The following is a 15,224-nucleotide window of genomic DNA, read 5'->3' as shown; positions in this document are numbered from 1 at the left end:
CTTCCCTAGAATGGAAATGAAGTACTCTCCAATGAACAGGAAATCATGAAACAGCTAATCCCCACTCAAAAAGAAGCCCACTTTAGTAGCATGGAAAAAGTGAATCACGTGAAAATGGACTGCCTATTGAAATGAATTTCCTCTTGCAGCTCACAGTCATTTGAACTGACTAGGAAGGAACTTTCGGTGATCCCAGGGCTCAACCAGCAATTCAAGATGGTCCCGAAATGGGGATCCAACTTGGGTCAGGACCCTTCTCAGTTTGGGTAGTCCTCCAAGCACTTAGACCATTCTAAGGCCTGTCCAAAGTTCCAATATGTTTTGGTTTATCCTCAGGGAGGCCATTTTTTTCCCTTCTCCTCCAAAGTAATTCTGAGCTCTTTTAGAATCCCCTTGTTCTCTTTAGTAACATCAAAGGAGAGCTGGCTTACAATTAATAGTTAACCTTTTGGAAGCCACACACCATATGCTCTTCTGACCTCTTATAAAAGCTTTATATACAGAACTTCAGGCAGCCTCTTCCCTAAGCTTTTCTTAAAACCTCATAAATGTCTGAAGAAATTCCAGCATCAGCACCACCCCCCCAATATTTTTTTTTGTGGAGCGTCATTCATATTTTCCTGTTCACAGACTCAATTGAGCTATTTAAATATTCTCACTTGTTCACACACACCCCTTTCTTCCATGCACAATCCTGTCCTCTTTCCATGCAGGCAGCCACTTAAATGCAAAATTCATATCTACTAATGTAGATCTAGTTTATTTCCCAAACAAGAAAACCCAAAATCTAATCCCTTGGTGTAACAAAGAAGGAACAGGCATAATGATCATGGTATTAGATAGCAAAAAAGCCAGGTAGCTGCTACAGAAGGTGCACAAAGAACCTTATCAATGAACACCACACACACACACAAACATCACTCTAAGTCATTTGATTTGTACTCTCCTAAGCCATTAAAAGCAATTCAAGCCCAATACAAAGGAATAAAAATAGGATGAATTCATGTGCCATGACTATCCTAAAACACTGTGGTTCTGCAACTGAGGTAAAGGCCACTGAAAGATCAGAGTCATCCCCCAACACCAGCCAAATCTCACAAACCACACCAGACATGGGATTTTCTATCCCAACTGTAAAGTGAGTGCTATGATACTGACTCCGTGATGTCAGCCAATGCAGACTCAATGCTTGCAGGCTCTGGGGTACAGCATCCTGAAGGTACTCCCAAACTACCAGGGCTTCAGGTTGGCCCGGTGGTATTTCGGGAACATTCACCAGATCCGCTGGATCCCCGGACAAGGAGTCTGAACCAGAAAACAGGGCACAGACAGTAAGGGAGCCCACTGAGCATTATTGAGAAAGGCCCCATGAATCAATCTTTGACATCTGGGAATATCCTATTAATTCTCCATTTTGGCATTTATTAAGAATGTATGTTGTCAAGCACTGTGCAAAGTGCTGGGGTCGATACAAAATAATCAAATAGGACAGGATTTCTACTGCAGGGAGATGGGAAATTGTCTCTGGAACCCTGAACAGGTCTGGGGATACCCTGAGCTACTCCAATGTTCCACTGCAACCCTGGTATCAGTCTTCGCCAGGTTCAGGGGTGCTAGTGAACTCTCATACCAGACAGAATATTTATTTGTCGGGGATACTTTCAGTATGATTTTTCCAGAAGGCAGGGGGAATGAAACTGGCAATTTCCAATATCCTGTCCCACTCTGGGTATATGAATACACTCAACGCATCAATGTAATTTTGACTGAATGACTCCACTTAGGTTTATCTTTTGCACTCTTGTCATATTCTCCAGTCTTATTTCATCTTTCCCACATATAGCCCATTTGTGCTCCCCAAACTCTCAAACGCAGCTCTTTCCAAAGCGGCCAGTGCATCTGAAAAACAAGCTGTCTTCTGTATCTGCTGCAGACTTCACTTAAGCGATCCATGACTTCCCTCCAAGCAATTTTCAACTATTGAAAACAATATTCCATTCATTCATTTTTCACCAATTCAAAACTGATTGGTGCTTACCTGACATCACCATGACTGAGTGTCAATTACTGATGTTCTCCTAAATTAATATCTAAGAAAATTCCTGGCCGTCAGATTTCACCGGTCTTTACAATTTTCTGAACAAGAATTTTTGCAATTATAACAGCCAGATCTTATTTTATATATAATTTCTTATATTATCACTATTTGGAGTAGTCCTATACAGGAATTCCAGTAATGAACTTCCTTCTAAATTCAGCTGCAATGAATACAAACTGGTTCTCAGTTACTGTACCATATGAGTAGGCATATGTTTCACATGAAGGGAACTCCAAATGGCTACCCAAATCAACGGAGAGCCCATTTCTCAGAAAGCCTCTAAGAAGGGATCTCACTTTAACTGTCACTACAGCTAAGAAAACAGCTGATACTAAAGCAAGTGAAACAGGCCCCCAAATCTCTCTGAATGCTCGCCCCTACTGTCCAGAGTTCCAATCAGCCCAGAGGTGGGAAGTGGGATGGTGCCTTAGTTTTGCCTCAATTTCCTCAGACCCTGTCCCCAGCCACACAGAGGTGGAGAGGTCCAGAACCACCCAACTAATTCAGGGTCTCCCCAGTTCTCTGAGATGGCTGTGGCTCAACCGCGTCTTCTCCAATCCCATCTCCAATTCACTGAATGGTTAATCTCAGGTACCTTTCTCTCTCCCCATGCCCACCCCCCAATGCCCCAAACCCAACCTAATCTGGGTATAAACAGTGCTAGCCATTTATGTATTACTTCAGCTACCTGGCCAAACTTGGAGGCATTTCAGTGGCCCACTGCATTGAGCAGACTACCTTGGTTTTTATTTGGGATATGGCTTTGACAATCTGCAGGAATAATTTCTGTTTATGTCAGTATGCCTCTGCATCCATTTCCAAGAACAGGGACCAAACTTTGCACATGCTTATAAAAAGCACCGAGAACAAAGACAATCTACAATGATCTACAGGTGCAAAATGCCAATTCTTCCTAAAGGCAACTCACCAGACTGTTGTTTCCACTTGGCTGTCATTGAGCTGTCGATTATCCAGTTGGGCAAAAAGAGGAAACAGCACTTGAATCCCTCCAATTGAGTGAATTGCACTGTGAATTGAGTGTGTTACTATAGCTTTCACATCCTATAGTCAGAAAGGACAAAAAGGAGTTTCAAAGTTGGCTCACATTTCCCAGCCTACTTCCAAGTCCCTAACAAGAATAGTAAGCACTATACCCACTCTGGATTTGTAAATCACCCATTACACATCATCTTTATGGCACCTCGTTAAAAATATACATTCAGTTGCCACTAGTCTGCTGTTAATTCAAAGGTCCACTAAATTCCAAAGTAGGAGTAAAAACGTATCGTTCTACATTTTAAAATATACAACAGAACTGAAATAAAGTTAAAAACAACTCTGTAGAGCTGCTCAGCTACCTGAGAAGTATAGCACCAGATTCAGTATCACTCAAGTATTCTGTCAAGTTAAAAAATGAGTATAGGAATGACATTCTTGGCTCTTAAAGGGGAGTACCTAGGACACCTCCTAGCTATACATCTTAGCGATGATAGGGAACTTAGAAACTACAATGAACTCTGGCCTTCCCCGGGAGGATGCTCCGATAAGGACCACTTTCAAAAGAGGAACATATGGGGTAAATTGGAGAAAAACTGCTTTTGGCAAATGAAAAAGGAAACTAGAGGACTCCCAAGAGGCCTCAAACAATCAAAGAAAGGCTCCACTCAGAGCATTATTAGGTGAAAAACATTATCACTTCTAGAGCTATTAAGGAGAATAGAGAAATCAAGTACTGGTAAACACTAACCTGCAGCATCAGTGCATGTGGAGAATGCACAAAAATAGAAGCATTTTCCTTTGGGGACGACTCAAGGCACAGTTGAGCATCCGTAGCTTTAGCGTTATAAGTGAAGGCAATACTACTGGCAAGTTTCCCATCATATAAGACCTGTTTGTGATGCTCAGCCAGGTGAATATCACTCTCAGACTTAAATTTGAATGTGCTCTGGGAGGGGGAAAAAAAATTGATAAAAAACATTCTGGGAAGACTGTAACAACAGTATACATCTTAAGAAAATCTTCCATGGATAGGAAAGGAGCTAGGAGATAAGATATGAAACCAAAACTCTTTACTTTTAAATTGTTTTGCATTACTCTACCATGATGAGAAACCTCCAGAAAAATCCAGCATTTAATAGAAAATAACAAGAAATCACAAAAGGCTAAAGATCCCCAAAGGGACATTACTTCATCTCCATCTGGGATCTTTTATGTTTCCTGTCAATACCCTTAACGGTGTTTAGATGAGTTACAAAACTAAACTGCTTTGGGAAAAGGAAAACAGTGCAGATATTTAAATAATTTAGTGGCCTCGGTAAGAGGCAGAATGCATCATAATGAATAGCTTGGCTTGCCTACTCAATAACAAAATCACTGGCCCTAGAGAGGGAGAAGGAAATGAGAGAAGGACCCACTTTAACACCGCTTTCAATGAACTTGAGACAGGGAAACTTATTAAGTGCCATCTACAGGGTAGCAGACAGACAAGCTTTCCATCTTCCGCCCAAGGGAATGACTGCTGCCTCACCGGATATTTAAACACCATTTGGCCCTTAAAATTTAAGAGCTCCGTAACGCCAATATCTGAAACAACAGGATCCTGGATGCTTCTTTCATTTGTTCACTTAAAAATAAACAGTATAGAGTAAACTTCAATAGAGGCTTCTATCTTACCCAAATTTAGAGTTTCGTATTTCGCACTTTAAAAAGAATAAAAATTATAAACAGCATGCACCACCTGAAACAGTCTGGCTATTTGTTGACAGTCTGGGTCAACTGACCTGGATTTGAACTTTGCCTGAAGGCGATGGAGGTTATATACAAGTCCGCAGCTGGCAGGCCCTCCACACAACCCAAACAGGAGAAGACAAGCCAAGGCTCTGACCCAAAATGACTGATCTCGAATTATGTTTTTGCACTATGTTTAAACTATTGAAAACAATATTCCATTCATTTATTTTTCACCAATTCAGAACCGATTGGTCCTTACTTGACATCACTATATACATATGCATACATACATATACATATATATATATAATTATCCCTTAATCTTGGGTACCTTCCTCTCTCCCCATGCCCGCCCCCCAACATCACCACCTTCCCCCTCCAAAAAAGGATGAAAAATGAAGATTTGGTTTCTTTCTCTGTCAGTGCTTTAGGAAGCCATCCCACATCCCTGGCTTTTTCCCATGAGCAAGCCACTATGGGTCTTTATCATCTATGAATTTATCTAAACCCAATTGGTATTTTTAGTTGACACTATTTGCTGAAGTAATAAATTCCATATGTTATTGCTCAGTGTGTAAGGAAGCTTTTCTTCGGTTTGCTGGTGGTCTGGAATTGGTGTACAATTCCAGGTCCAAACCTTTCCTAATTTTGTCAATGTGAATCAAAACAACTCAGTCTTCACCTAACCAGTCTAGAGGGTCCTAATCTTTTCAGTCTGTCATACTAAAGCTATTTCTTCCCCCTTATTGTTTTTGTTGGTTTTCTCTGTTCATTCTTCCCTCTGTAAGATGCAGCAAACTGAACTGCAGAGTATTCCAAGTGCAGTCATAGATAATTTTGAGCTATGTTAACTGATGGTCTCTTTCTTTTTTTTATATCTTCCAGATGACGCCTGTCATCCAGGAATTATGTTGGACCTTTTAGCCGCCAGCAAACAAAAGACCGTTGAGTGAAGAAAAGTTGACATTGGATGTAAGACTCCTTTCCTGAATCAGGGCTGTTAAAAAACAGTCCCAAGTACAGTTCCCCGTCGATGGGCTGTGAATTAAGTTACTTGTACTTACTCATTTTGACTCTTGTTGGCTCAGTGACTAAGATTTATGAGTTCTTCAATCATTCATTGGTATTTATTGTACACTTACTGGGAGCAGAGCACTGTATTAGCACTTGGGAGAATACCATACACTAGAGTTGGGAGCCTCGCATTTTACCATCTGACAAAGCTGAAAATGTGATTTCACCACACTACCAAATAAAACTAGTCCTCCCACCAGCCAGAACCCTGGGGCTCTCCCGCTTGAGAAGGAGCCTGTTATAAAGGTCCTGTGGTAAGAGCTTTCCTCTCCTTCCCTCCACGTGGCTCTGGTACCTTTCTAGCATGAAGAAGAGTTAGGGGAGAGGTGGTCCGGGCTGTAAATCTACTTCAGGGCCACCTAGGTCTCTCCAGGGGGAATATGTTCATCCTCTGGAGGAAGACGGTACCATCATCACTGCTGTGGCTAGCCAGCAACTCCAAAGGGAACAACTTCCAGACTTTTATTACCAGCTGCTGCTGACCTAAACCCTGACTGCTGGAGACCAGGGACAGCAGTAGATAAAGAATGCCCAAAACATTTTCCCTAGGGTTGTCATTGGCATCCACTGCAGTAAATTTGAGGCCCGTTCAGCTGTAAGGAGCAGCAGGCTCAAACCAAGAATTGTGACTTCACGCCCACCTTTTGACATGTATTCTAGGGATTTCCATCCCTACTTTATTACTCTATTTTTCATCAATTGCTTCCACGCATTACGTTCAAGAAGCTCTTTAGGTGGTTACCTACTGTTTTCGAAAGACATCTTAATAAACTGTTAACTTTTCTAAAAAAAATTTAAGAAGATGAAAAGGACCACTTAAGTCAAGAAAATATTGACCGCTTTGTTGCCAGAAAAAAAAATGAAGGCTGGATGAGATCATGATAATATCAAAATGTAACAGATATTACTGACAAAAAAGCATTTTGAAACCCATGTTCTGAATATTTACTTTAAATATGAACCCTGAATATAATCCTACTAATGACCTTTCATACCATGTTAGCAAGTAACAATAGGATATTATATTACCTTATATCCAGGTCCCAACTGGTGTATTGCAAATATCTGTGCTGGGTTGAGTGCTTCACTGAATACATATACTGCCCCAAGTTGACCACAGAACACTCGATTTGCATCGGCAGTCTCTGATGATCCAAGAAAGCACTTATCATAGCTCTGTTAAAAATATTAATTGCACATTTAAGCTGTGAGATCAAAAGGTAATAATAACACCTATGGTATTTGTTAAGTGCTTACTTTGTGCCGGGCGCTAAGTGTTACGGTAATTGGGTTGGACAAATTCCTTGTCCCACATAGGGCTCACAGTCTTAATCCCCATTTTACAGATGAGAGAACTGAGGCACAGAGAAGATAAGTGACTTGCCCAAGGTCACACAGCAGACAAGAGGCGGACCTGGCATTAGAACCTTACGACTCCCAGGCACGTGCTCTATCCTCAGGGCCACGCTGCTTCTCTGGGAGAGGAGTTACAAAAATGCTTGGAATATTACACTGACAAGTGTAAAGCTAGTCTTGCTCTTGAAATATAATGCAGTTGTCAATATTCATGGGGAAAACAAACTGATTTAAATATCAGTGGCATCCCACTTCCTCCTCCCACTCACTACTCTCTCTCCCCACCCTTCGGCCTACCACTGAGGCTCTGAAGTGGAGGGCAGGTGAAGGAGGAATCCGACCCAAAACCTGGAATCTAGTTGCACAGGGCTTCAAACCCTAGGACGCTTCTCTTTCCCTCATCTCTCCCCACCACAGAGACAAAGCACTGGCCCTGACAAGATCAAAAAAGGACAAGAATTAAGCCCTTCACATATGAGAATCTCAGGACGAGGCTCTTCTTCTCTTTCTTCAACTGGGAGTGCAGAGGAATGAAAGAGATCACCACACTATTCGGAGAGTTTGTTCAGCAGCATTTGGTTATTGACAATCATTTTTAGTGTTTAATTATTCCTATTCCCAAAACCTTCATGTTGTGCGCTTCTTATGTGCAAGAACCATCTTTAATTCCATTTTTCTTGGAACATTTCCAAATGCTAGTAACAAGTTACATACATTGTTGGCATTTAAAAAATGTTTTGGCTGAGGAGGATGATTGTCAAAAGAACGCTACCATTTTCATCCCTACTTTTCTGGATACCTTTAAATAGTATGAAAGATTTTTAAGAAAATAACTGACAGTAAATCTAATGAACTAAACTAAAAAGGAATCAAAACGAGAAAAACCTTACATCATTTGTGTTTACATGCCAAGCCATATCGCCATAAGAAACCAATTGGCCATTAACGTAACATCGAATTTCACTGTTTCGCCAGCGGTTGTAAATGTGCACGATGCTAATCATATACCACTAAAAGAAATGAAAAACAGTCATGAACATTAACACGATTGCTTACTCATTGCATACCAAATCAAAATTCAAAATGCCATGAAATGACATCTATTTACCATGAGACTAAAACTATTTTTAAAATAAGGCTGAGACCATTACAGTTGCCCATTCAAAATTATTCAAACAAAAAAATTTCCTTTTTACACCTCAGTGGAGTAATAGTTGTCAGATCAGTATATATCCTAAAATTGAAAATTTCCTGAAAGAATTACAAATGAGATGCTTATATATATATATATCTTATTTCCCATTACTACCTTTCCATGTTCTGAACACTTTAACATTCTAACAGAAATTTCATATGTGCTCTACAACTACAAACAGCTTTTAGGTTTCAATATTTTCAATTACCGGTTTTTTGGCTTCTGTTTACTAGTATTTTTTGCATAATTTCAAGACTCTAGAAGGCTGGAATAGATTATAGTTAAAACACTTGGAATAAGAGCCTCCCTAGCCCAGTACAATGCATCAGAATATACCCTAAATAAATGCCTTTTGATGAGAAGGAATTTTGATAGCCTTCACACTTGTCATCTATATTTATTGCTATTTTCTTTGTACTCTTCATCTCATACTTCATCTATTGACCCCCTCTTTTAAAGCGGCCAGCTAATTTAAAGACCTATAACTTCTAATAACAGTCCTCAAATGCAAGTATTGTTGCTAAACTACTAGGAATATACTGACTTAGCCTTTCTATAGAAAAGCAGGGGAATACCTGCTGAAAGCTTTACTTTGTCAGATTCAATCATCTTGGTTACTAATGAATCAATGACTTTTAAAAGAAAACTATGGTTCAAGGTGTATTTGGTTTACGTTTTATGCTTATTTTTGTAATCTTCTGTTTTACTACAGGCATAATCTCAGCTGTCTATGATCTGCATTCTGCAGGCAATAACTATTTAAAATCAAAATATTCCAAAATGATTTTAGTATAAATACAAGTGAAATTTATTGAGCTTATATGCAAGTTATGCAATTTGGCACAAATCTTCCCTATATATTTCACCCAGAAAAACCTAATTTTAGCAGTCCAATTCTAATCCCATCAATTATACTGAAGAGCAACGAGTGAGTACAAAGATACCAAAGGCGCCCAGGTACAAAGATTTTCAAGTCTAATTGAGATCAAAATATGCCTCCATATAAACATTTAGCTACACAGCAAACATGTATATAGTGTGTTATTCCCTTCTACTATGCCTTTGTCATTTGTTCTCACTACGCAATGAAATTTTCGTTAATGTGCCCTAGGTATATTATTTGCAAATTCATGTCTGTTTTATTTTGATAACAGCAATATAATTAATCTGTGCAGCTCCTCAGTCCTTAAGTCTCAGGACAAAGGATCATCCACTGTCACCGCTGGGAGATTCCATCGCCATTTTAATACGAATCAAATTAATGACTCTTCCATGTCTGTCTCACATTAATCTGTTTGCATCTTGTCTACCAAATTTACAATAAAAATCACGTGAATGTCAATTTAAGCAGCACACATTGCTTATTCAGGTAAAAAAAAAAATTGCTTTAAATAGGATAGAGGAATAGTCCTTGAGATGGACTATCAAATACCCTCAAATGTCTATATGATCTGGGGAGTGTTCAAGCCCCTCTCTACAGAGCATTCTCCCCTCTTCGATGGAGCTGGCCTCATTAAGACTGGGCCGGGCATTCTGGAATTGTTGCTTACAAACTTCAGCAACTGGGGTGAGTGTGGTGGGGGCGGGGTGGAGAGAATCTAAAATTTCCTGAAGTGTTCTTATAAGTTTTTTTATGGTTGAGAAAGGACTTGTTAGCTTTCCTTGTAAATAGCCAATCCTCAAAGACTGAAATAATTCTAGACACGAGTAAAAATTGGGCATTTACCAATTAGGAAGGTCAACACAGCAAAGTAGCAAGGATAAGATCAAAGTTGTTTGAACTCAATGAATAATAGGTGAAACAAGCAAAGTTCTCTACCAAAGACAGTACACAGAGACGTATACTCTGAATAGGACTTCAAAACTAGTAAAGCCTTGGACTTTAGGCTTTTTACTTGCTTTCTTTAAGAACTACTCCCAAGAAAAGCTGCTGAATCAAAAATACAGTAACACCTGTCTTGTCTTGTCTTATGCCATCATGTTGTACCTGTACGCACTCCAAAAAAAGAGTGTTATGCTGTTATTTTTCAACTGAAGCATTAATTAATGGAAAGCTGAAAAGTCAATTACTTATCAGATTTCTTATAAAAAAATACAATGGTTCTTTTTTTCACCTCTGATCAAACGGGACAATCACTGAAACACTTTTGAGTGATAAAAAATTAAGTTAGAAGTAATACTTGGAGATTGTGAGCTAGAATAGAATAAGAAGAGGTAGGATCATCAAATACAAAGGAGATTGTTTTAAGCGCAATATTCAAGATTAAATTGAGCTTATATTGTTTACACTGTGAAGGCAATGGTTCTACATTTTCTCAGTATTTTTGATAGGGATTGAAATACGATGCAATTACCTTATACAAAAATTAAATACCTTATTTGAAAACCTTGAAAAACCAGTAGCACCAGGCTGCTTAAACTATAGATATAAGTTTGAAGCTCTGCTTACTGCACCAAAGAAAGAAAGCGAGTGGTAGAAGAAGCTTCAGATTAAAACAAGAGGAGCAATTCTGATTAAAAGGGGCAAGATAGAGTTTCTGTTTAAAAAAATCAGCTGTTTCCTTGGAATGGAGGCAGCACATTTCCTACCTTCCGTGGTTGAAAGTCATATTTCACACAATGTTGAAAACCTTTGCCTTTTGACTTCAGTGAAGTAACTATTAGACAGTTGCCAACAAAATGAGCAGAATAACCAACACCTTTGCTAGTTCGAAAACTGTGAAGAAAACAGAGTTAGCAGTAGGAATAAATATGAAAGGAATTACACTTATAATGTCCATTTAAAGTACGTATGAAGAGGCAATTTTCCAAGGAGATTAGAATATTCATTACTTGTATTCATAGAGTTTACAAATGGAAAATTAATTCACAAGTAAAATTTATAAGCAATGAGAAGCAGCGTGGCCTAATGGAAAAGGGCTCAGGCCTGGGATCAAACGACCACGGTTCTGCCAGCTCTGGCACTTGTCTGCTGTGTGACCTTGGTCAGGTCACTTAATCCCTCTGTGCATCAGTTACCTCATCTGTAAAATGAGAATTAAAATTGTGAGCCCTGTAGGACAGAGACTGTGTCCAACCTGGTTACCTTGTATCTACCCCAGCTCTTACTACAGTGCCTAGCACTTAGTAAGCACCGAGAAAATGCTTTTTTAAAAAAAAAGGTAATTGACTATCTTAAAATCACTACTTTCCATTTTTCTATCCATGTGAATAAAGCATTAAAAATTAAATGTAATTATTTGAATTTGGTAAAGAACTGCCACACATCTAGTTCCTAATCAATGAGCTTCAGCCACTAGTGTGGCTTTTGCACCCCACATATTAAGAGAATAATGATGATAATAACAACAACTACTACTATGGCATGCCTTAAGCACTTATGGTGTGTCCAACACTCTCCTGAGTACTTTGGGGTAGGTACCAGTTTATCGGACAAAGCACAGTCCCTTTCACCCATGGGCATCACAGACAAGGGAAAATATTTGAAAAGGCGGGGAAGTGATGAGCTCAAGCAAAGATTTTGCATTACCATAAGTTGGAGAACACTATAAGCCAAACTGGCATCATAATTTAGCAGCGTTGTTCTCAGAGAGCCCTACAAGAAAATCATGATAATGGGAGATTGTTCTATTTGTACAGCATAATGGTCTCAATTTTGTTTTATATCTATCTTATTTAATCCCTTGTTCTTTGAAAATGTATGCCACTTCAATTCCTGCAATGGTTCACCTTGGGATGCTATTTTTATGATCAAACAGTTTTTATAAAAATAAGCACTGTACTTACCAATAAAGATAAGGTTTATCCTTATCAACATTAATATTGTTTAATGGATCCATACGAAACCAAGTGTTAAGAGTGAAACCATTTTGGTAAGGCCACTTTGCAATAGGAGGCAATGCAATTGCCTAGTCAAAAAAAGAAAAAGAAAAAAAAAGAAAAAGAAGCATTAAGTATCAAATGAGAACTTAAAATAAACCAAGCCTAAAGAAATACTGAATGTCAAGTATATTTTCTGCATGATAAATAGTACTCAACTAAAGAGTAAAGACCATGAAACTTCCCGAACTAACAGCAAACAATTTAGTGAATGAGCAATAAAAGAATGCTATTCATTTCCGGTAATTGCTTTGCATTTTCAATTCTTCAGAGGATATGTGGGACAAATAATGAAAAACTCCGAGGTCACATTGTAATCATAGATGCAGAAGGAGAAAGTAATAAGAATCTTTTGCTGACAATTCATTGTTTACATAACTGAAAAATGCATGTATTAATCAAAGAAGAAATTATGAAATAATTGAGGGCTGTTTTAAAAGACTCTTCTCTGCTGGAGAGATTAAGCAAGAAGCACAAGTTCACCAGCTGTGATCCTCCTCAAAAATCCTCCAGCCTGGTTGATTTCCCCCCCTAAAATGACCATCTATGATGTCAGTGAACACTTGAGTTCTTTGGGAAAAGTGATCACGTTATTTTCTTGGAATAAGATTAATTGCTTTCACTTGTTATGCAAGAGATAATTGCTCAAATCAATTATAGATTAGTGTTAGCCTTCTAGTAATTATAAATGACAAGAAATATGATACAGTTCTTGCCAACAAGAATCAAGAAAATCTACCAAGTAGGAAATAGTTTTCACTACCCTTTCAACATGTGTAGTTAAAAGAAAAGAAGTAATTAGCTTAGTTGGTTTAATTCTCAAACAATTCAGCTTTGTTTCCCTCATCAGAATGTGACATGGGGAAATACTTCACCTCAATTATTTGGTTTTACCCAAGCTAAGTAAAATGTTTCCCAAGCCTACAGAAAATTAATACCAAATTTGCCCCTCATCCTCCAGAAATTTCCTCAAGCAAAATGGCAATTAATATAGCCTCATACCAGAATGTAGAGATGAAAGCAATATAATTAGTGGGGGACATATTAGTAAAACATAATTTAATTAGATAAGCTGGTTGATAAACACCAGGAGGTACAGTACAGGACTCATTCCTGTCCCCTACCTAACACCCCCCTGAAAAAAAATATTAAGAAAAGGACTGCTTACAACTACTACGTTTCATTGAAATATTTTGAAGAAGGAACATTATTTGACACTACTTATTAAAAATGTTATTACTATCTATACAGAAACAAGCTGAGCAAGTGAATCAGAACCAGTGATCACTTAGCCATATACTCGGGGTTTACAAGGTGCAACGGCACTGGTAAGAGATGCAACATTACTTAGCAACTTGCATACTTTCTTCATAGTTTTTTTTTTTTTTAAATATCAGCAGTCACAGCTCACGCACATTTACTGGAGTGCCCCATTTCATCCTACAGAAATAAAGATTCAAGCAAGTTTCTCACTTTTAAAAATGTTTAAAAGAAAAACAACACACTTACTGCAGCACTACAGCCAGGGAAGTTGAAAAAGGTGTCAGGACCATGTCTCTGTGGCATCTGATTAAGAACTGACAATAACTTAACTGCATGTCTTGGCTGTTGAAACAACCAAATAGAAGTGTAGTCAGCACAACCATTGAAATAGCAAATTAATTCTGAATCAGTTAAGAAAAACCTCGTAAGAGAGACACTCGATTAACGAACATTTAACTCTATATGTCTCGGGAGACAATCTAAATGCAGCTAAGGCACTACCACACTGACATTCAAGACTTCTCTGACCACGGCTTACCCAGATTCCACTTTCTCCTCGAAGCATGCTGAACAAAAGCTTCAACTCCTTGACGGTGATGCTGTAGCTGGCAAGAACCCCCAACATATCAACTAGAAGATCTTCAAAGGAAAATAAAGTTACTCTGTACTATAATCACAATTCACCATCATTCAAAGAAATAAATGTATTTTTTGAAAGCAAAGCCAAAATTGGTGTTTGTTAGAATATTTTGCTTGAAATCAGAACATTAGTTTTCACAAGCATCCTGATTTAAAAGTTATGCGGCATTTCCACCCTCCCCTTGAAAAATCCAACTTCATTACCATTCAAATATGTAATAGCTTTAGATTGCGTGCTCATATGGGCATGGAACGTGACTGCTAATTCTGCTGTACTGTACTCTCCCAAACAATTAGTACGGTGCTCTGCACGTAGTAAGCATTCAACAAAATACCACTTACTGACAATTAAATGAACAAAAAGGTTCTCTCGATTTAATCATTTGGGGTCTTCATCTCTTTAACCAAATGAAAAACAATTTCTAGTCCATTTGAACTCCCACAACTTTTTCTGCTCCAAATTGTAGTGGGTCACTGTTTTTTTTTTTCCAAGGGTCCTTGGGGCATTACAACCGCTGATTTATTTATATTGCCTATTTATTAGATTTCATAGAGGTTTCCCTCGAAGTCTCACAGTGCAATCTAAATAAATTTAAACAATCTTTTCTAAATATTGAATTAGCTCAACAGATTAAAACGGCCAACCAAGTTACCAATTAGTAGTCACAGACTTAAGTTCTCTAATAAATTTGTTTATAATATCTTTTATCAATATATATTTTCAAATCATTTGTTTGAAAATGAGATGCAACTAAAAGTTTAATATATGTAATTGTTCCATGATGTTATGGATCCTTTAAATCAGTTGGAATGAACTATGGTTTAAAGTTCATTATTTAGCATCACAGTCTAAGTGACTGGCTAGGGATTAGTTTTTTCATATTCTTGACAATTCTTGTGGAATTGGACATGATTTAGTCTCATCCATACAAAAACACATCATTCATGGGGTACCAGAGTGAATGGGAAAAAATGAAATGAGAATAATTT

General features: G+C 38.2%; 1 protein-coding gene across 8 annotated transcripts in view; it reads right to left on the bottom strand.

The window, feature by feature from the left end:
• NBEA (neurobeachin) overlaps positions 1-15,224 on the bottom strand; it is a 395,298-nt gene that overhangs the window by 322,782 nt on the left and 57,292 nt on the right. For all 8 annotated transcript variants that reach the window (XM_029048269.2, XM_039914901.1, XM_039914903.1 and 5 more), the window contains exons 3-10: positions 14,134-14,234; positions 13,842-13,937; positions 12,240-12,361; positions 11,043-11,169; positions 8,149-8,268; positions 6,932-7,078; positions 3,846-4,043; positions 3,027-3,160 (exon numbers count right to left, since the gene is read on the bottom strand). In XM_029048269.2, the coding sequence (XP_028904102.1) occupies positions 3,027-3,160; positions 3,846-4,043; positions 6,932-7,078; positions 8,149-8,268; positions 11,043-11,169; positions 12,240-12,361; positions 13,842-13,937; positions 14,134-14,234 (1,045 nt within the window). The remainder of the gene's footprint in view (positions 1-3,026; positions 3,161-3,845; positions 4,044-6,931; positions 7,079-8,148; positions 8,269-11,042; positions 11,170-12,239; positions 12,362-13,841; positions 13,938-14,133; positions 14,235-15,224) is intronic.

The sequence above is a fragment of the Ornithorhynchus anatinus genome, chromosome 20 (genome assembly GCF_004115215.2).
Source record: "Ornithorhynchus anatinus isolate Pmale09 chromosome 20, mOrnAna1.pri.v4, whole genome shotgun sequence".
In the NCBI taxonomy this organism is placed as follows: domain Eukaryota; kingdom Metazoa; phylum Chordata; class Mammalia; order Monotremata; family Ornithorhynchidae; genus Ornithorhynchus; species Ornithorhynchus anatinus.
The sequence above is the reverse complement of the archived record's forward strand: the minus strand, read 5'-3'. Positions and strand labels throughout refer to the sequence as shown.